The sequence below is a fragment of the Panthera uncia genome (genome assembly GCF_023721935.1).
Source record: "Panthera uncia isolate 11264 chromosome E2 unlocalized genomic scaffold, Puncia_PCG_1.0 HiC_scaffold_19, whole genome shotgun sequence".
In the NCBI taxonomy this organism is placed as follows: Eukaryota; Metazoa; Chordata; class Mammalia; order Carnivora; family Felidae; genus Panthera; species Panthera uncia.
The window spans coordinates 25,192,044-25,212,200 of record NW_026057588.1 but is presented as its reverse complement, the minus strand read 5'-3'; the positions used below and the strand labels follow the sequence as shown (position 1 = coordinate 25,212,200).

General features: G+C 48.8%; 1 protein-coding gene across 3 annotated transcripts; it reads right to left on the bottom strand.

Moving 5' to 3' along the window:
- Positions 1-4,342: 4,342 nt before the first annotated feature.
- Positions 4,343-20,143, bottom strand: CE2H16orf78 (chromosome E2 C16orf78 homolog). Of its 3 annotated transcripts, none has more exons than XR_007455791.1 (6): positions 19,852-20,141; positions 16,780-16,887; positions 16,118-16,232; positions 8,718-8,973; positions 6,379-6,588; positions 4,343-4,998 (listed from the first exon to the last, which is right to left on the bottom strand). XR_007455791.1 is itself a non-coding variant. In XM_049621937.1 (6 exons), exons 1-6 carry the CDS (start codon positions 19,999-20,001, stop codon positions 4,939-4,941), a joined length of 804 nt encoding a protein of 267 aa, XP_049477894.1. In that variant the 5' UTR covers positions 20,002-20,143; the 3' UTR covers positions 4,343-4,938. The 3 variants fall into 3 exon arrangements, 2 of the variants coding, with proteins under 2 accessions (XP_049477894.1, XP_049477895.1); XM_049621937.1 differs by having other exon boundaries at positions 6,474-6,588; positions 19,852-20,143; XM_049621938.1 differs by lacking the exon at positions 4,343-4,998 and having other exon boundaries at positions 6,292-6,588.
- Positions 20,144-20,157: the final 14 nt, after the last annotated feature.

Sequence of the window (20,157 nt, the reverse complement as noted above, 5' to 3'; positions counted from 1 at the left end):
AGCAGGTCTGGGACAAAGCCCATACCTCTGAGCTTGGTGGCCACCGGGAGTTTTATTTTGGACTTGAGGGGTGTGGTTTACTTTGGAGCTGGTGGCCTCATGGTGGGCAGAGCTGCAGGACTCTCCCTCCCAGCTGGGTCCTGGGCAACAGACTCTGTAGCTTCCCGGAGCCCGTGGGGCAGGGACATTGGCTCCGTGACACTGGGTTCTGTGGCTGAAGGTGTGGACTTGTCTCTGGCCTTGACTACTTAGGATGCGGCAGTGGCTTTGCTGCCCGTATCTTATTCCCCTCCTCCTTCACCGTCTTCCACCACGGGAGAGGAGGGAGAAGGGCACTGTGTGCACCCCTTGTTGCTTCTACGGCTGGGGCCAGACAGTCCCCACCCCTCTGGGGATCTGAGCCCCCATGAGCCTGTTTCTCTGCAGACGTCCTGCTCTGGCCAGTGAAGCCTGCCTAATGCGTCCTAGGGGATGCGGATGCCTTAGGCAAGGCAGCTCCCCTGGCCCTGCTGAAGCTCCTAGCCCGCTGGCCCAGAGCCAGTGGGAATTTGTGTGTGTCCGGGGTGTGGGGGCCTCAGGGATGATCAAATGGATCTGTCAGTCTCTGACCGGCTGTCCCCAACCCCATAAAGGGGCAGGGCGTGGTGAAGTTGGCCTGGGCCCAGTGACATGGAAAGCCATAGTGATAGCCCCTGCTCACCACCCCTCCACCTTGCCTCCTGGCCCTCAGTGGGGGTGCAGGGCAGGGTCTTCCAGGAGTCCAGCCTTTCTCCTAGAAGGACAGGCTTCACGACTCACCCTCCCAGGAGGCCAGTGAGCTGGGGGAGTGGGTGCTTCCCGCAGAGATAGCAAGCCCATTCCCCCTTAGCAGCCAGACACTGGAGTCCGGGGGCAGGAAGCAAGGGCAGGCCTGGGAGCAGGCCCCACACAGGCAGGCAGTGCTCAGGTGCTTCAGAGGCCTTCTCTGTCCAGGCTTCCAGTCTTTGCAGCGGAACTGACCCCTGAGCCGCCCCGAGTGCTCTTCCTCCCATCTCTGTTGGTGAACTTCTACTTCCCCTCCAGGTCTGACTCAAATGTCACCTCCTCGGAGGGGCCTCCCCTGACTCTTTCAGCCAAGGCTACTCGCTACATCTTTAGGTTCCTACCCACTTTCCACCAGCGCAGGTGGTGGCCAGTCCCCACGATGGCTCCCAGTGACAGTCAACTCCTGATCTTCGTGCCATTATTCCCTGTCACGCTGAATGAGGCTGAGCTGTGTAACCGGCGAGACCTTGTCTCGGACTTTCGAGACAGGAGCGTGGAGGGCCCTGAAGCGTCGCCTTGCTGTATTTGGGATGGCCTGCTCAGGGGAAGCAGCCATGTCATCAGGACAGGCCCATGTCTGTGGGGCACTGAGGCTGCCTCCCCAAAGCCAGACAGCCAGAGCCAACTAGCCACCCCTGTGATGAACCAGTGTGTCCTCTGGGCCTGGCCATGCCTGCAGATGACAGGCAGCGTGACTGTCACCTCATGAGCCCTCCCAAGCCAGAACCTCCTGCCAAGCTGCCCCTCCACCCCCAGCTGAGAGACACCATGGGAGATGGTCAGGGTTTCTTGTTATTGGGGGAGAATTCTCACCTGGCGGTGGGTAACCAACAGGTACCTCAGTTTCCTTTGGGGGACTACCCTGCTTCCCCTTGTGTGGCTTTGGTGGAACTGCCTCTCATGACACTCTGTCCTCCCTGGGCCAAGGGATGGGGCCCTGACCCGGAGGTGGCAATCAGACCCTCTCCCTGCAATTTGTGTCTCCAACAGATACAGTCCAGGAAGTGGTTAGGCTGATTCTGGAAACTACTTGATATTACACACACCATGCATTATTTACACACGTATACATACACACATATGTACATACACACAAACATATGCACACATGCATGCATTCTATACAGGTGCACACACACATTGTATACATGCATGTATACACACAATATGCATGTATGTGTGAACAAATACATGCATATGTGTATATACATATACATACATACAGGTATTATATACACATGTACACACACAGACATGCGTTTTCTTTTTTTGCCTATTGACTATTTCTGGCAACCAAATAAACTGAATTGGGACAGCCTCTTCCCTATCGTCATCCACACTGTACTATCAACCATCACACCAGTCACTGAAGGCCCCCCAAGTGCCTAGAACACACAGCGTTCAGTAAGCACTCAACCACTGTGTTGAATACATAAGAACCCAGAAATAGGAACGATGTCGGGGCTCTTTATTGTGATTTAAATTTGTGTTTTGTTTGCACTCTGGGAGAAGAATTTAAAAGCCTGAGAATTCTTTATGCTTGGTTCTCCGAATTTCTCCCTCCCTCCCCTCCCTTCGCAGAGCAAGCAGCTCTCTCACCACCCCCAGGACATTTCTGTTGCCAGGCCAGGGGCAGAAGGTGTCTGTGGACAACCCAGCTGCCTTGGTCTGGTAGCCTAGGTCCTGGGGGGAGAGGAAGCATAATCCATGGAAAACGGAGCCAGCACAGCTGTGATGGAGATGTATCTCCGATGCTGGCAGCGTCCTGGAGATGACAGTCTGTCCTGGGAGCCATGGCTATGTGGCCCTTCTCAGAAGGCAGGATCACAGCCTTGGGGCCTCCCTGCAGAAATCCTTGAGCCAGCTTGGTGCCTCACCAAATGGAACCAGAACTTTGGGCTCTTGTGGGCTGTGACTCACAGTGATTCAGCAGTGACCGGTGTAGACTGACACGAGGGACTGGGAATCCTACACACCCTGGGCATACTGCTCCTATATCCCAGAGCCTGGGGCTCTGACAGAGGGAGCCCCACCCATGACTGAAATTGGATTCCTCACCAGTGCAGCATGGTGGGGGCACAAAATCGGACTGGCAGTAATTTGATTTAGGAAGGTGTGCCATTTCTCCATACCCAGGTTTGTGAAATAAGGCTCAGAGCTCTCAGTGGCAGGAATTTTTCTTTTTGGTCTGTTTTATTGTTGTATTACAGAGCCTAGTACATTGTCTAACACACAATAGGCATTGAAGAAATATTAACGTATAAAGGCACAAGTAGAAAATAATTGGGTGCTCAGAAAATGCTAGAGATGCTATAGAAACTTCCCTTAGATTCTTCTTTCACAACCACTCTAGAAACTTGGTATTCTTGTCCACATTTTCTTTTCCTTCCTTTCCTTCCTCCCTCCCTCCCTTCCTTCCTTCCTTCCTTCCTTCCTCCCTCCTTCTCTCTTTCCCTCCTTCCTTTCCTTCCGTCCTTCTCCCACTTCAGCTGTCCTAATACATTTACACATGTTCTTACAAGCAATGTATTATTTACATGCATGTATTTTTATTTTGTATGAAGGTCAGTGTGTAACATTTCATCCCGTTTCCCATTGTTTCCATCCACCACATTTTGCCGTCCACCTTCCCACACATGGGACTGCCTCCAGCACCCAACCACCTCTCAACATGGTGTGTGTGGGGGGGGGACACCCTCCAATATGTCTCCTGTGATGGAACTTCTTTGGAGTATATACCCAGGAGTGGAATTGCCAGTCTCTGATATCTGTGTGACTTCACCAAGAAAGCCACAACAGCCTGCACTATCTACTGGCGAGGCTTGAAACTCCTTTATTTCTGTATCTGGGCCAACACTGGCATTCCCCAGCTTACTAATATTTTCCAGTCTAATTAGGTATAAAGTGATACCTCATTGTTGTTTTAAATTGCGTTTCTTGTCCCCATTTTGGGGAAGAATGGACGCTTCAGAGAAGTGACGTGCCCGGGGGTCCTCAGCTGGTGTATGCATGGCTGGGCTTTGCCACCCTCTCTGAGCTCAGGCTGCAGTCACCTCGGGTTCTGCTGCCCCTCACCTGGGCTTGACGGCTCTCCCCGCAGACGCCCCACTCTGTGGGTGCAGGTCTTCTGCTGTGGTGGAGCTCCACCTGGTGGCGCTGAGAGGGAACTACCGCTGTGGATGGGAGGGGGAGGGCGAGGGGGACGCGGGGGACTCTGAACCACCTCAGTTTTGAGGCTCCTGTTGTTTTTTAAAAGTAATTTTTCTAATTTTATTTTTGTATCTAGACATGATTAACACATCACATATTAGTTTCTGGTGCTTTTCTTGTGAGAATTTTCAAGATCCAAACATACAGCAACCCCCAAATATACAGCACTCCATTATTAACCAAAGTCACCAAGATGTACACCACATCCCCAGGACCGGAAGCCTCTATCCCCTGGTCACCTTAGCCTCTCAGGTGGAGGGGACCCAAACTGCTTCGCTTTTGAGGCTGTTATTGTTTTTAGCAAACAAAACCAGAACTCTTGTTCGTATACTTTTAAAAATGTACTTTAATTAAAGTACGTATACCTGCCTAAAAGGCAGCACTCCGAAGTGTACAGTGAATGGACCCCCGTGTGACCAGCACGGCAGATGCGGCTCCAGGCACTACACACCCTCCTCCAGGGGCCGCCGCTATCCTGGCTTCTACTACGGTAGATTCGTCTTGCCTGGCGTGGGGTGGGGGTGGGGGGTGCTGTTGTATACGGGGAATCATACAGCTGTCCTCCTTTCTGTGTCTTGCTACTTTTGCGTGATATTGCGTGCTTCGTTCATCCGTATTTGCTCATTCTCGTTTCTATGCAGTATTCCATTGTATGAATACACTGCTAGTTAATCTTTCTACTGCTGAGGGATGTTTGGGTTGAATCCAGTATTTGTCTGCATTGAATAAAGCCACTGCGAACGTTCTAGGACAGTCTTTTGGTGCACATAGCTGTACAATCCTGTGAAGTACGTATCTAGGAATGAATACTGGACCACAGCATCAGTGTGTAAACAAATTTTGTAGATGTTGCCAGTTTTCCAAAGCGATTGTACCCATCCCAATGGCGTTCTCTTTGCTCTACACTTTCCACTATAATTGGGATCATCCATTCTGGTGGTGTTGGTGGTATTGCCTTGTATTTTTCATTTGCATTCCTGAAAACTAATACAATTTCTTATGTTTATCGGTCACTCAGCTAACACTTTTGCAAGGTGCCTACATAAGACTTTCGCCCATTTTTTGATCGAGTTGCCTGCCTTCTTCACATTGACTTATCAGAGTTAAAATACGGGCTCATCTGAGTGTGAGCCCTCTGTCAGATCTGTATTTTCCCACATGGGTCACCTGCCTTCTCACTCTCTCACTGATGTCTTGATGAGTGGAAGTTCTACTTTCAATATGATATAATTTATTAATATTTTATTTTCTTACTGAGGCTTTTTGTGTTTATTTTATTTTATTTTATTTTATTTTATTTGCCTATCCCAAGGTTATGGAGATTGTCTTCTATGTTTCTTCTAAAAGCTTTCACAATCTGCATCCATCTGGAACCTATTTTTGCATTTGGTGAGAGGCGGAGGGTTGATTTTTTTTTCCATATGGACATTTAATTGACCAGCCTGATTTATTGAAAAGATTGTCTTTTCGCCACTGCACCACAGTGTCACCTTTGCCATAAACCAGGAGGCTGTACCTGTGTGACTCTGTTGCTGGTGTGTGTGTGTTTCTGTATCTGGTGATAACTGTTAAAAAGGTAATGGCGAGGCCACTTCAGTTTATAAAATACACTGTGCTACAGATGGCACTCTCTGCCAATGGACCCTGGTTTGGGGCTGCTGATAAATGTTCTTTTCTCAATGTTGTCTGTGAATCTTGGGGCTCACTGTAGCTCATTTGGTTAGAATGTCAAGAAGCTGAACTGGAGACTCCCTGTGCCTGTGGAGTTCCCAGAGAAAAGCACTGTGGACCCCAGAAGAGCACCCAGGTGGCCGTAGCAGCTGTGGGGTGGGGCGAGGCCTCTCCTCTGCATTCATTTACCCCTCTCTTTTCCAGTCCCTGTTGAACCCCAGGGGAAGCTTGCAACCTCTGTTGGAGCACCTGGGGTCTGAGAGGTGAGGGTCCCAGGGTAGCCCCTGTCTTGAGGGTCTGGGAGCACCAAGCAGTCCCTTGAAGATGTAGCATTCAGCTCCCCACAGAATGAAGTTCCACAAGGGCAGGGGTTGGGGGGTGGTGTATAAGACCTGTGATGTGTGTGTGTCCCCAACCAGCCCCTCAGCCCTTTGTCCCTCCTGATGTCCCTCTGGGGACTCTGGGTCTCCAGTTCTCACTTTTTCCAAGACTCCTTTTCTAACAAGCCCTTTCCAAAGAGTTTTCTTTTGGTGGGGAGAAAATCCACAGTCTCTCCCAAATCAGTTTTGATTTGGGTCAAGGACAAATGCTACATCAGTACAATGATTCATGCAGTCTGGCCTTGTTTTCTGATCACTACTGTCTAAAAGAGATGCACCAGGTCTGATGGCATGGGGTACCAGAAGATGTCACCTGGGGGGTGGGCAGGGATCCAACAGCAGAGGGAGCTTGCAATGGCCTGGGGGAGGAGCTGCCTAAAGGGCCACACTGGGGATTTGCGCGAACACCTTTTTAGCGTCTATCTCCCCTTCGACCATGTGGGGGTGGATGTCCACGTTCATGCCTGCATCCTTGCACAGCTTGAGCAAGGTTCGAATGTTGTTCTTGGACAACCTCAGATATCTGTGAGAGACAAGGGCCAAAGAGGTCAGTTGAGGGTGGAGTCACTCTAGCTTCAAACTTTATTGACAAGAGCTTAGATTTAGGCAGCGTGGGATCTCTAAAGGGAATGGGCTCTGTGGACATTCTGGAGCTGACAGAGGTCTTATGAGAGAGTGGGACACCCCACAGAACTGATGGGAGTTTTTATTCGTATAACTCTTGGAAAGTAATTTGGCAACATAGATGCCAAGCTCCGCCCCTGTCCCCCCAAGTCCCTCCCTGCCAACAGTTCATGATCTTTGACTCAGGAACTCCATCCACTCAGGCCTTCAACGAATCCCAAGAAGAGAAGCCAAGGGGGATAAAAAGCTATATAAATCAAAGTGTTCACTCTGGGGTTAGCAACAACAGGAAAAGAAGAAATTCCATCAGCAGAGGAATGGTTAAGCAAATAACAGAATATCCATTTCAAGGACTCTTCTGCCAAAGCTAACATGCCATTAGGAAAGCAGGTGCAATATGGTGGTCATGATACATTATGCCACGTGGGGAGAGATCCAATTGTCAGGGGTTCCATCACTGCCAGGTGTGCATAACCTCAGTGATGCCAAAGCCTGGGCCAAATACAGAACGGTGGCAATAAAAGCTGAGTAAAATTGTGGGAAAGGGGAGTATTTTCTTATAATATCATTCAAACAATTTAAAAGTCTGGCCATTGATTTAAAATCTTAGCTAAAGCTCCACAATTCTAACTTACTCTGGAGAGTGGAATTGGTCCCATCTATGCTGTGTGGTCTAGAGAGTATCTCTATTGTCATATCCTGAGAGCTCTGTATTCTACCAGCAATCTTGACCTTGTTCCCAGCTTTAGTAAAGGAGGTAGTCCCCCTACTCAGGCCACCTGCTGGTTTCCTTGCTACAGTTGACGGGGGAAGAGCTGGATATTGATATAACCATTGGGAATGGTCTCCCTCTCCTTCAAGATCTGCCCAGAGCTTACCTGGTCTTATCGCCACCTTAGATCCCACTCTCCAGCCCCATGTCGGGACTACTTTTCCATGACAGCACCAGTCAGGGTCTGCCCCTTCCGTCTGTGACCAGCACAGCTCTGGAAGATCTCACACAAATGTACATGTGAGCACTCACTAAGATCTCGTTATGGACAGTTTCATCTTTTTCTTGGATGGCTTGTTGGATGCCATCTCTCCAAATATTCTCTCTCCCTCCTTGGAGGGTAGGGGCCCTGTCCAAATCTCTTTTCTGCCCAGTATTGAGCCCAGGTAGCTGTCTGTTGGCCAGAGTCCACTAAAATCACCCTGTCAGACTGAAAGCCATAGCCAAAGTCACCCATCCGTGGAGAGGTCAAGCTAGAAGCCCCCTTCAGTGGGGGATGCTGCCATTCTACCCATCCATCTCTCAGCCAGTCAGTGAGCAGAGCAGGACTTTGGAATGGGGTCACTGCGTGCCAGGCATCTGAGGCCAATCTTAACTCTACAGATGAGTTCACTGCTGTTCAGTCTACAGGACATCCACATTATTCTGTCGTCCGTTTCCCCTACTGAAGTTTCTGAATCTTATCAGTTACATCTTTACAGGAAAGGGCTTGGGAGGGGCGCTTGAATCTGGGGGCGGAAACCAGCAGGTCCTGATAAATGTGACAAAGAACAAGTGAGAAAGAAGACCTTTAGTGAGAACAGTAAACAGCAAATGGCTCACACTCTATTCATAGTACCTTCTGGAGTCTAAAACCCCAAACATACAGTAGGTAGCCAGCTGAGGAGGGAGGGTGGCTCCTATCACCAGCAACGTGACACTGCCGTGTGAAGGCCCTCAGAGGGATTTCCTGTTCAAACCAGGCCACAGACAACTCATTCTTTCATTGTGGATAATTCATGGTTTGTACTGTGAAACGTACAGAAATACTGGAGGGGTGGTGAAGGTGTCCAGAGGCATGGCATCAAAATGGCAGCACCTAAATGTTGCGCCTCATCCAAGAGCTGGTACCCCAGCAGCTGGGGCTGCTGGAAACCCAGCGGCTTCAGCCCTGGGTCAGCCCTTCAGGTCACAAAGACGGAGCCCCGTCCTGCCACCGCCGCCCTCCCCTCCCCCGGGCTTAGCCCCGGTGTCTGAACCAGACTGTGGAGACTCACCGGCAGCTCAGCACCTCCTCCGGCTTCAGCATTCTCACCGTCTCCACCTTGGGCTCGGCGCCCTTCTCCACGAGGCTCTTCAGCTTGCGCTCGTAGGAGACCTCGGGCATCCTGCCTACCAGCCAGTCTCTCAAGAGCGTCGACCTCCGAGTGCTAAAGAGAGGGTCCTGGAGCATGGGGTCGATGATGCTTTGTCGATGGTATGGCATGGACCGTTGAGTGGACTCCAGGACGATGGCATCCTTGATGTCTAGTTCTGAAATTGGACAGATGGCACAGCAGGGAGTTAGAGCCTGGTAGAGGTGAGAGGCAGGGCGGACAGGAAGGGGTGAGGCTGGCGAGTCTGCACGGGCTTCAAACGATTGCCTGTTGTGAGATACGAGGTCACTTCAAGGTTTGCAGTCTCTTCTTGGCATTGGCTGAATTCTCACTTGTCTTTTCCTCCCTCCTTTCTCCCTGCCTCCCCCAGCTCCCTCCCCTTCCCTCTTGTCTTTAGTCCCCCTCTAGACCTTCTCTTCTTTCCCTCCTCACCTACAGGGAACCTTAGCCTAGAGGAGGTAGGGGAAGCTATCTGAAATCAACTCTGACATGGTTTTTAAAGGAAAAACAGATTATTAGATGAAAAGGGGAGAAAAGTATTGCAGGCAGGAGGCACAGCATGTGCAGCAGGAGGAACAGCATGTGCGAGCCGGAGGAACAGCATGTGCAGGTATGAGAAACGGCATGTGCAGGCAGAAGGAACAGCATGTGCATCAGGAGGAACAGCATGTGTGGCAGGAGGAATAGCATGTGCAGCAGGAGGAACAACATGTGTGGAAGGAGGAACAGCATGCACAAAGAACAAATGTATGAAATTAAATGGTGAGTGTCAGATGTTACCCAAATATGTGGTTTGGACTGAATTTAAATACTGTGGGGGCGAGTGTTTGGAGAATTTAATTTTTTTTCTTCTTGCTAAATTTACCACTCAGTATTTTGTAGCTTTTTTTTTTTTTTTACTAATGAGAAGGGAATATATTCTCCCCATTTCCATTTCTGACTGGTATGACTAGTATAGAGAAAAGACTATTGCTTCACAATGTATTTTTTCTAGTCCAGTAACAACAAAACTACATTCTATTCTTTCTTTACTAGAATTTCTTGAGTTTTAGAGGTACGTAATCATACCAGGGGAACAATGAAAATAGCTTCCTTGTAACATTTAGAAAATGTATATACTCTTCTTGACATATTGCATTTGACAGATGTTCTAACACAATGTCAATAATGATGAGAGCAGTCATGCCTCATTTTGTTCCTGCTTTTAATTAAAATAATTAGCACTTGGGGCGCCTGGGTGGCGCAGTCGGTTAAGCGTCCGACTTCAGCCAGGTCACGATCTCGCGGTCCGTGAGTTCGAGCCCCGCGTCGGGCTCTGGGCTGATGGCTCGGAACCTGGCGCCTGTTTCCGATTCTGTGTCTCCCTCTCTCTCTGCCCCTCCCCCGTTCATGCTCTGTCTCTCTCTGTCCCAAAAATAAATAAAAAAAAAAAACGTTTAAAAAAAAAAATAAAATAATTAGCACTTTGTCATTTAGAATGATACTTGCCACTATTTTTGATATGCTTTATAATATTTATCAGCTTAATAATTCTTAGGTTACACAGAGTTTTTATTATTGTTTGACTCTACTTACTGCTTTTCTGTCACTTACTGACATGCTCCTATGGTTTTTCCTTTATTTTACTAATGGAATAAATTATGTTCTTAGATATTCTGATATTGATAATCTAACCTTTCCTAACCACTACAAGAAATTCCACTTGGTCATGGTTGTGTTATTAATTTCACACATTGAAATAGTTGATCTATTTTCATACAGTTGGCATATTGCTAAAATTTTTAAATTTTTTGCATCTATATTACTTCTTTGCAAATATTTTAATATTGTGGTTATGGTGACTTGTGGGATTAATGCAGGAATATCTGTATGTTATATGGTCCAGAATAGTTGAAGTGATATTGAGATCATTTGTTCTTGAAAAGGTTAGATAGAACCAAATGTGAAGCCTTTTGTCCTGGTGACTTTTTCAGTGGGAAAGTGTCAACCACCTTTCAATTTTTACTTCAGAAGTTGCTCTCCTCAATGTTTCTTTATTATATCAATTAAAAAATTTTTAATGCTTATTATTTATTTTTTAGAGAGAGAGAGAGAAAGAACATGAGTTGGGGAGGGGCAGAGAGAAACGGAGACACAGAATCCAAAGCAGGCTCCAGGCTCTGAGCTGTCAGCACAGAGCCCGATGCCGGGCTCGAACTCACAGACTGTGAGATCATGACCTGAGCCGAAGTCAGACACTCAGCTGACTGAGCCACCCAGGCGCCTATGATATCAATTTTAATAATTTAAAGTACGAGAGGAAATGATCTATTTCTTCTAGGTTTTCAAATGTATCAGAGAGAGGTGTATATAGTGTTCTATTACAGCTCAGTTCATGTATTTCTCATCTTTGCTTATACATTCTCTCCATACAAAATCTTCGACATTTTTGCTCTTTTTTTTTTTTAAGTTTATTTATTTATTTGAAGAGAGAGTGAGTGTGTGCATACAAGCGGGGAAGGGCCAGAGCGAGGGAGAGAGAGAGAGTCCCAAGCAGACTCCGTGCTCAGTGCAAAGCCTGATGGGGAGCTCGATCTTACCGATTGCGAGATCATGACCTGAACAGAAACCAAGAGTAGTCGGACGCTTACCTGACTGAGCCACTCAGGCACCCCTACTCTTTTTAACGATGGTCACGAAAAGTTCATACTACTCGTCATTTGCTTTTTCAAAAAATTAGCTTTGGCGGGGGTGGGGGGGCGGGCGGGGCGCCTGGGTGGCTCAGTCAGGTAAGCGTCCGACGTCAGCTTGGGCCATGATCTCAAGGATCCTGGGTTCGAGCCCCGCATCGGGCTCTGTGCTGACAGTGCAGAACTTGGAGCCTGCTTCAGATTCTGTGTCTCCTACTCTCTCTGCCCCTCCTTTGCCACCCCCTCAAAATGAATAAACATTATAAATTTTTTTTTTTAAACTAGCTTTGGATTGATCCTTTTAACTATTTTTTAGCTTGGATTTCATTAATCTCAGCTGGTATTTATTTAATGTATTAAAGCTCTCTTTTTCACATAAATTATTTCTTCTATCTTCTTGTAAATAATGGATTGCTACAAGTATTAGTTTTTTTCTTACTTTTTTTTTGTGTTATAAAGGTAAGAATTATTAGTTTTAGTTTTTATAATAAATTTTCTTCTGAGGCTAGATTCCGCCTTTGTTCCCATAGGTTTTCGTAAGAAACGGGCTTATTTTCATGAGTTTTTATCCCCCCTCTGATACAGGGTATTTTAGGAGTGTATTTGTTCATTTATGACTGCTGAGTTGGGAGTATCTTTTAATTTAAATGTTATTTCTAATTATTGCTTTAGGATAATGCCATGGCCCTAGGATCTTTACTTTGTGAATGTTAACGTTTTCTTTGAGGTGAAAATGCAGATGAGTTTTGTAGATATTTTTTAGCCACATAAAAATGCATTCTCTGTTCAAATATAAAGTTAAGTCTGTTTGATCTGTTTGATTCAAAAAGAAGCATATAAAGAAATCAAAGAGGCATATTAGAATCTCCCACTATACTTGTATTTTTGTTAGATTCTCTTTGTGGTTCTCAATAACTATGTATTCAGCTACTATATTTTTTCGTGTGTGTAGGTTTAGGTTTATTACTTATTCTCTTTAACATTTAAAAATATCCCTCTTTTACCTGACATGTTTCTTTTTAGCCTTAATTCCAACCTCATTTGTTTGTCTTTCTTGTTATCTCTTGGCTTATTCTTTTGTTGTCTTTCCATATTAAACCCAGTTTTAAGTGTATCTAGATTCTGATCTGTAAACCAGTTATTTGCTAGTTTGGGGTCTTTGCTCTCACCTAGGGCATTTTCTTTTTTCCTTTGTAAGTAGATTGTTCTCCTTGTAAGCTTGCAAGATTTCATCAAGAAAGTTTGGGAATTTTACCGGGCTATGTCTAGGGGGAATGAGTCTAGACCTCCAACAGTTATATAAATTCAGGGACAACCGCCTGTCCCTTTTCTAGTTTAGCCGGCTCAGACTTTGCCAAGATTTACTTTGGAAATGGGCTCCAATTTCTTTCCCAGGGTCTTTTATGGGACCATAGCCAGAATGACCTTTTACAAATTCAAAACCAACTTAGTGGCCCTCCACGTGGGCCAAGGGGTTGGTGAGAAAGGGGAAACAGAAGAGAGTGTTTTCAGGGAGTTCAAGTGTGGGGAGAAGAGAGTGGCCCGTGGCCCATAGCAGCAGCGTGGCAGCAGGCCGGTGCCTCCTGGGTGCGACAGCGTGGTGGTCTTTGGTGGGATGGAGGTGGCATTTCAGCTGTTAGGAGGAGTGAATGGGAGCTTTTGTGAAATTGAGGCGGACAAAGATGAAGTGGTCTGCGTTAAAAGCACAGTGCTCCCTGTGGGGGTCATCACTGATGTTTTCTATTGGCTGTGGGGTTCTGGAGCTGGAGGCAGGTCTGTGTCACTCATTCAGAACACATGGTGTGTTGGGGAGCCTGGGTGCCTCAGTCGGTTGGGCATCCGACTTCAGCTCAGGTCATGATCTCGTGGTCCGTGAGTTTGAGCCCCGCGTCGGGCTCTGTGCTGATAGCCCGGAGCCTGGAGCCTGTTTCAGATTCTGTGTCTCCCTCTTTCTGACCCTCCCCTGTTCATGCTCTGTCTCTCTCTGTCTCAAAAATAAATAAACGTAAAAAAAAAAAAAAAAAAGAACACACTGTGTGTCACAGATTTTGATTTTGTGGCCACCATACACTAAAAACGTGGATGAGTGGGAGTTGTTGTATCTGTACAGATAGAGTGGTCACATTCTAGTTCTGGAGGTGGTGGGGATCATCTGATGGCCATTCCCCACAGACTCTTGCGCAGCAGATCACACAGAAATGTGGCAACAAGAGTGCAAAGGCCTCACTCTGCAGATAGGGAACCCGGGACACCCGGGGGATCTGGTTCTTGACAAGGACACCAATGATCCAGGTGCTGAGTGGGGCCAGGGGAGGCCAGGACCAGGAGTCCTGGTCCTTACCTCATCTATATTTTTCTCCACTTGGACTCCTGCCATAGCCCATAACTGGCTCCACCTCTTTCCTAGGGGCTGCTTTGTCTTGAACTTGACTCCAAAAGCAGATCCTGCCCATTCATTTCAGGCCTCTTGCTAGCCTTCTCTGGAAGCTCCCCTTGCTGTGCTCAGGCTCAGTCCTGATTCAGTGCCTGGGTGCCACATCTGGATGCCAAGGTGGTTCCTGGGTGCCTCTGAGCACCTGCTGCAACTGAGCACCTGCTGCCCCCCAGTGGCCACTTGTTGTATTGCATCAGGTGGGAGAAAAATGTCCCCCGTTGAAGTGGGTGGATTTTGTCTTGCTGGGGCGGGAGTACTGCAAAGAACCAAAGAACTGCTTGCATTTTTGTGCAGTGTTATGAAACGGATTATTTTATTAGCTGGTAGTGATTTTCTCTTAAGGAAGGAACTGCCTTTGTTTAGGAAATTATCTTGATAGACTCCTTTTGAGTGTGGAATAAGACAGTGAAACAAAGGAAATTAAATGATCCTTCCAGGTAAAAAGCCAATGGGAATTGTGGGGTGAGGAAAGCAGAGGATGGAGGAGAGGGAGAGAAAAAACAGAGGAAGAGAGGGGAGCTAGGAAGGCCCAGGAGTAGAGTGAGGACAGCAAAGTGCCCGGGGCAAGGGTGCAATTCAAGGAGGTGTTCAGTCTCAGGCTCCCGCAAGTGTAGAGTCAATACCAGAGAGTGAGTGCCTCCTTAAATCTTGTATCTGGGGGCCAGACTTGGGCTCACTTTAGCTCCAGTGCTGGGGTGAGTGGAACAGCTGGGAAAAGTAGGGAAAGGTAGCCAGGGGACATCTCCTGGTGGCTGGGGACAAAGGACTTGGACGAACCCTTAAGAGGGTTTTGTAATCAACTTCCGTTTTGTTTTCTGTAGAATTCTGCCATGAAATTCTTTTCCTTTGTTGCCCTAAACTTCAGTAAAGTCTGTTTACACACAAAGGCTTCCTGTGAGAGGTTTTGGGGGAAATGAAGGACACGGGGCTGTGTCTGCTCTGGCAAGGGGCAGGGAAAAGGGAACAACCACTGGAATGGAGATCTGCAGATGCTCAGGGGCTCAGCGGGAGCCAGACTTGACTCTGGGAGTCACAGAAAACTCTAGGGCCTTTGCCAATCTAGTTGCAAAGATGGCACACAGAGTTCCTGTACACTCTTGCTCAGTTTCTCCTCATGTTAACATCTCACACCAGCAGGGAATATTTGTCAAAAGATAATTAACAAGTTAACCTTGGCACATAACAGCTTCTTTGGATTTCACCAGTTTTTCCACCAAAGTGTTGTTCTAGAATTCAGTCCAGGATTCTGCACGGCATCTAGAGCCAATCATATTGAAACCTGACAGGCAAGTGAGCGCAGTTGGGTTGCGACAGCTTTGGTGTATTCAATGAAAAGGAAAAGAGGGCATTTTGCTGGGCACGATGGGAGTAATTTTGGACGGGAGGCCTGCCAGCCCCTACTCAAAAGCTTTCGGCCACTCCTCCCACTTCTTTTGCCAGACACCTCCTCTCCAAGAAGCCAGGCACAATAAATGCAACTGTTTTTCCAACACCGTGGTACAGCCCACCTGAGAATTTTAGCATTTTTTTTCCTTAGAAATCGCTGCCACCACCATTTATTGACCACCTACTATGTATCAGGCTACATGCTTTATATGCCTCATCTCACTAAAACTCTATTGTGAGGCAAGTCATGTTACTGTTGCACATTCTAGATATGAAAACTGGCCCCTGCAGATGGAGAGACTCACCCCGGATTATACAACTCCAAGTTCACTACAGAGCTGTTAGAACCCAGGGAGCCTTGGAAACTGAGGATCTGGCATTACCTAAGCCGACTTCTTCCTGGGTTTGAGCGACACCTGGCGGGTTTTGGGCCAGCAGAAGTGGTGCCTCATATGTCACACTGACATTGTCACAGTACCTAAACCAGTGAGATAATCTGGAGTTCACGAGGTTGCCATCATCATACTGGCTTTTAGGAACCTGGGGTACACTCTGCTGGCACCCTGAGAAGAGAACCCCCAGGGGTGGGCAGAGCCTGGACATCCACTCGCTTGCCGTCCAGGTCGCACCTTTTGTGGTGTGATCCCTAAAGAGCCACGTGGGGCTCCACAACGGTCCAGGGCTGCTGGGCTGGCATGGAACCTGCTGCTTTGACAACAGTGTGGGCTTCCTGTAACTCTGAGAGGTGGGCAATTATGAGGGACGACTCTGGCATCCCATCTTCCCGTCTTAGGGTAGGATGCTCCCCTTACCAGATTTCTTGGGGTTGTCCCTGGAGTAGCTGCCAGGAAACAGGCTGAGGCGTTTTCCCTTTAGCTTTTGGTACATGACATGGTCCTTGTCCTTCTTGATGCCTTGCTCGGGGGTCTTGGAGGGGAGCGGGAGACAAGTCACTCCACAAGGAACAGGGCTTGGCGTGGCCTCCTCCACCCTCAAAATGAGTGATTTCAGGGGTTCGCAGAAAGGTAGGCAAAGGGGCCAAAGGAGAGACTGCTCTGGGCCTGAGGCAGGTGAAGGGGCTGGGGTGGTAAGTTGGCACCTGCTCACCCACACGTGACTTTTGGTCCCTGCTACCTCAGAGGGAGTCCATAAGGGGTCACAGAAGCCACAGCCGTCGGGGACGGGGGGCACTTAAGCCTGGCTGTTCTCATCTCTCAGCCTCTCAGATGGCATTCCTGAATGGTCTGGGGACGGCAGTGAGAGGAAGGCACCTGGCAAGAATGACCCTCTACCACAGGAGTGCCAGCATCTATGGGGCTGGTGGGGTCTGGAGGGGGGAGGGGGGAGGGGATTCATTTGTGTGTTAGTGTGGAGCAGGGGTGAATTTTAGAACCTTAAACTGAAAAAAAATGTAGCCAGGTACTGTGCAGGGGTGGAGCGCGTACCCCTTCTCAACCCGGGGAACCCGTGTTACCTTCTCAGAGAAGGCTGCCTGGTGGTTCCCTTTCTGCTTTTTGGGGATGCTTCGGCCTTTCTTTTCTTCCTTCCCAGTTGTTTTAGGGGGTACCGCCCAGTTGGGTTTCTGTTTTTGAAAAGACAGACAGGATTGCACTGTGGCTGCCCCCACAGAGGGGTGGCTCTGTGGAGAGCGGGCTGCACCCTCCCCACTTCTAGATTTGGCTGGCTCCCACTCTGCCACTTCTGTCCCTCCCCCCCCGGATCCCCCCACAATTGTCCTTCTGCCTCCAGACACGCCCTGCTGTCCACGACACTCTGCTCCTAGAGAATGACCTAACTCCCAGATCTGGCTGTCCCCCCCACCTCAGAACCCATCACTAGCTCCCTCTTACCCTCTACACAACGGCCCCTCTCTCCAGCCTAGTAGGAATTCCTCCTGGCCCCCAAATGACCTGTGTAGTTGTGACTTTCCTGCCATGGCCTCCAGTCTGAAGCCACAGGAAGGCCTTCTTGTCTTGGAGTCCAGCCAGAACATGCCCTCTGTCCGCAGATCTCCCTTCTGTCCCAACCCCTCCCCATTCCGTCATATGACTTCATCCCGCCTTTCTCCTTCCCTGGGCGCTCCTCTTGGTGGCTGTGGACTTCCTTGTGCGCATGCCTAGGCTCCTACCCCCACTGGGGCTTTGGGGAGGACACAACAGGGAGCTCTGGGGTCCAGTGGGGAGGGCCCCACAGAGGGGCATCCAGGCCAGCCTACAAGGAGTAGGGGTGCTGGAGCCCCTCAAGGAAAGCTGAATTGGCTGGGTCTGCACCTGCAGTGTGCTGCTTGTGGTTGTGGGGACACGGTGGCTGGGGCTGGCTTCCAGGTCAGACGCCCATGGGAATCCTGCTCTATTGCTGGGGGCTGAGCAATCTGGGGCAAGCGACTGCTCTCTCGGCAGCTTGGTTTCCTTATCTGAAGATGGAAGCAGTAGTAGGATTTATCTTCTAGGGTTATTTTGAGAACTTAATGAATGACTGTGTGGTGCCAGGGGAAGGGAGAGGAGGCCACAGACAGCCCCCCTCCAACTGCCTTTACTAAAGCCCCCCCGCCCCGGACCCTCAATCTGTGCTGTCTGGGACCTGCCACGGAAGCATCGCTTTCTCAGGAGCTTCTTCAAAATCCGTGTGCCTCTGGGAAGGATAAGAATGCTTGAAGATTTCAGTGTATTTTCAATTTAAATTTGTTCCCTCCCTGAGTCCAAAATTATTTCCAGTAAAAAGCCACATAAAAGGTAAAGCTGTGAAAACACTGGAATATACTCTTCATGAGAAGGGACACATGTTGATCACAGAAGTGAATATAAATCTCTGTGATTGATACTGAGTTCTGAGCGGCCCAGCAGTCAAAAAGGGGGGCCAGGAGGGTAGACAATCCATAAATCTTTAGCACCTTAATGTAAAATATGTTTCTCAGACGTGTTTTAGTATGTCTGGTGGAACTAGCACTCCGGATCTTTCTGCATATGAATGAGGAGCAAGCACATACACGGACGAGAACTTTTTGGAAAGGCAGGGGCCGCTAGAGAAGCTGAAGCAGAGAAGTGGAGGTGGTCATGGGGAGTTGACCTGACAAAGCCCCTGAGAGTGAGAACTGGATTAATCTGAGTTTGAGCCCTGGCTTGACCCTTCATTAATTCTGTGAGCTCAAGCAAATTGCTTCCTTGCACCTCACTCAGCTTCCTTATTACGTCACTTCCGCTGAGAGGTAAGAATGGTGCCCACCGTGTGGCCCTGCTGGGGGCAGTGCAAGGCTAAGCACAGGGCCTGGCACACAGTAAATGCTTAATAAGCATTAGCATCATCCTACGTAATGCCATTTTCCACCCGTTTTTCTCTGGGGGCCGGAGAATTCAAGATCACGGGGTGTCCTCTACAGAGGAGACCACTTTCTAAGGACATGGCTTGATTTTCCATAGATGGTGGGCCTGGGGGGAAACTGAGGCAAAACTGGTTGCCATAGTTCCTGGAGAGAGAGGGAGTGTGGTGCTAGTGGTGCTACAGGCTGAATGGTGTCTCCCCTCCCCTCCCCCAATTCATATGTTGAAATTCTGACTCCCGGTGTGATGGGGGTTTTAGGAGGTGAGGCTTTTGGGAGGTGATTGGGTCATGAGGGTGCAGCCTCCACAAGTGGGATTAGTGCCCTTATAAAAGAGACCCCAGAGAGCTCTCCCATCTCTTCCTTCCTGTGAGGACACAGCGAGAAGGTGGCCATCTATGAAGCAGAAAGCGGGTCCTCATCAGACACTGAATCTGCAGGCACCTTGATCTTGGACGTCCCAGACTGTCAAACTGGGAGACACTAATTTCTGTTGTTTATAAGCCGAGTCTATGGTATTCTGTCACAGCAGCTGAAGAGGACCAAGATGGGTAGATTAGAACTCGTTGGGATACCGGATAGAAAGGAGGAGGTATGTTAGCAGGAGTCCCAGTGGGATAACAGTGGAGACTGAATGCACTTTGACCCTGGAGCCATCATAAAGATGCAAGCTTCTGGGGACAGTGGGGAGGGCCCATTCTGCCACCCTGGAGATCTTAGAAGCTATTGTCCCTAAGCTCTTCTAGAACACTGACCAAGACAACCTTAACGCCCTCCTCACCCCGATGAAACTAGAGAGGTTCCTTCCTGGCTCTTGGGCCCAGGACCTCTCTTTCCTTTTCCTTCAGAAAACCAGCACTTGTAAATTCTTTTCCTGCCCCTTTGAGATGTAAATCTTCTTCTCCCAGCCTCTTGCCAGTTTCAGAATCCAGGAATATTTTTCTCAAGGACCTGGAAGCCATCCCTTTGAAATGAAATCATCTGGAAAGATAGCACCCCCTCCTCCGGGTCTCTGTGAGAGGGTGGGAGGCTAACTACCTGAGTGACAGTTGGCACAGCCGGCCTAACCACCTGGACAACCTCCCCTCTGCCCCGAGTGCTTCTCTATTAGTTGGCCCAGTGCTTAAAGCTCCTCCCACCTTTTGTTTCCTGGGAGGCTCAGTTCCATGTCTCCCTATTGTAATAGTGTTGAGTCCGGCTCCCCGGAGAGTCTTTCCGCCAAGTACACACCTGGAAAGTTTGCTTTTTCTTCCCCTGCCTGCGTTGCAGCCACTCCAGCATCCGCGTGAGGTCGGACATCCGCCTCTCCTCCGAGGTCCTCCACATGGACTTCCTCTCTGTGGGCATTGAATCCTTTAAGTACTCGGATGGCTCTGTCATTCTGAGGTCTTGGTTGTGCCTGGGGCACAAGATGGCACTGTCGCTTAGTTGAACCCCCCTGTCTCCGGTGGGGTTCTGGCCTGGTGGTGGAAAGGCCTCTCAGGTGGAAAGGTGTGGCCTTTCGGATGTGAACATAGGCCAGCAGCTGGGATATTG

What these genes read in the sequence shown, in the direction of transcription:
- CE2H16orf78 (XM_049621937.1), bottom strand. Translation starts at nt 20,001, where the DNA reads ATGACAGAGCCATCCGAGTACTTAAAGGATTCAATGCCCACAGAGAGG. An exon ending in AGAAAAAGCAAACTTTCCAG is followed by an intron (nt 16,888 to 19,851) that starts GTGTGTACTTGG and finishes TTTCAAAAACAG; the next exon opens with AAACCCAACTGGGCGGTACC. An exon ending in GGGAGATAGACGCTAAAAAG is followed by an intron (nt 4,999 to 6,473) that starts GTGTTCGCGCAA and finishes AAATTGTATTAG; the next exon opens with TTTTCAGGAATGCAAATGAA.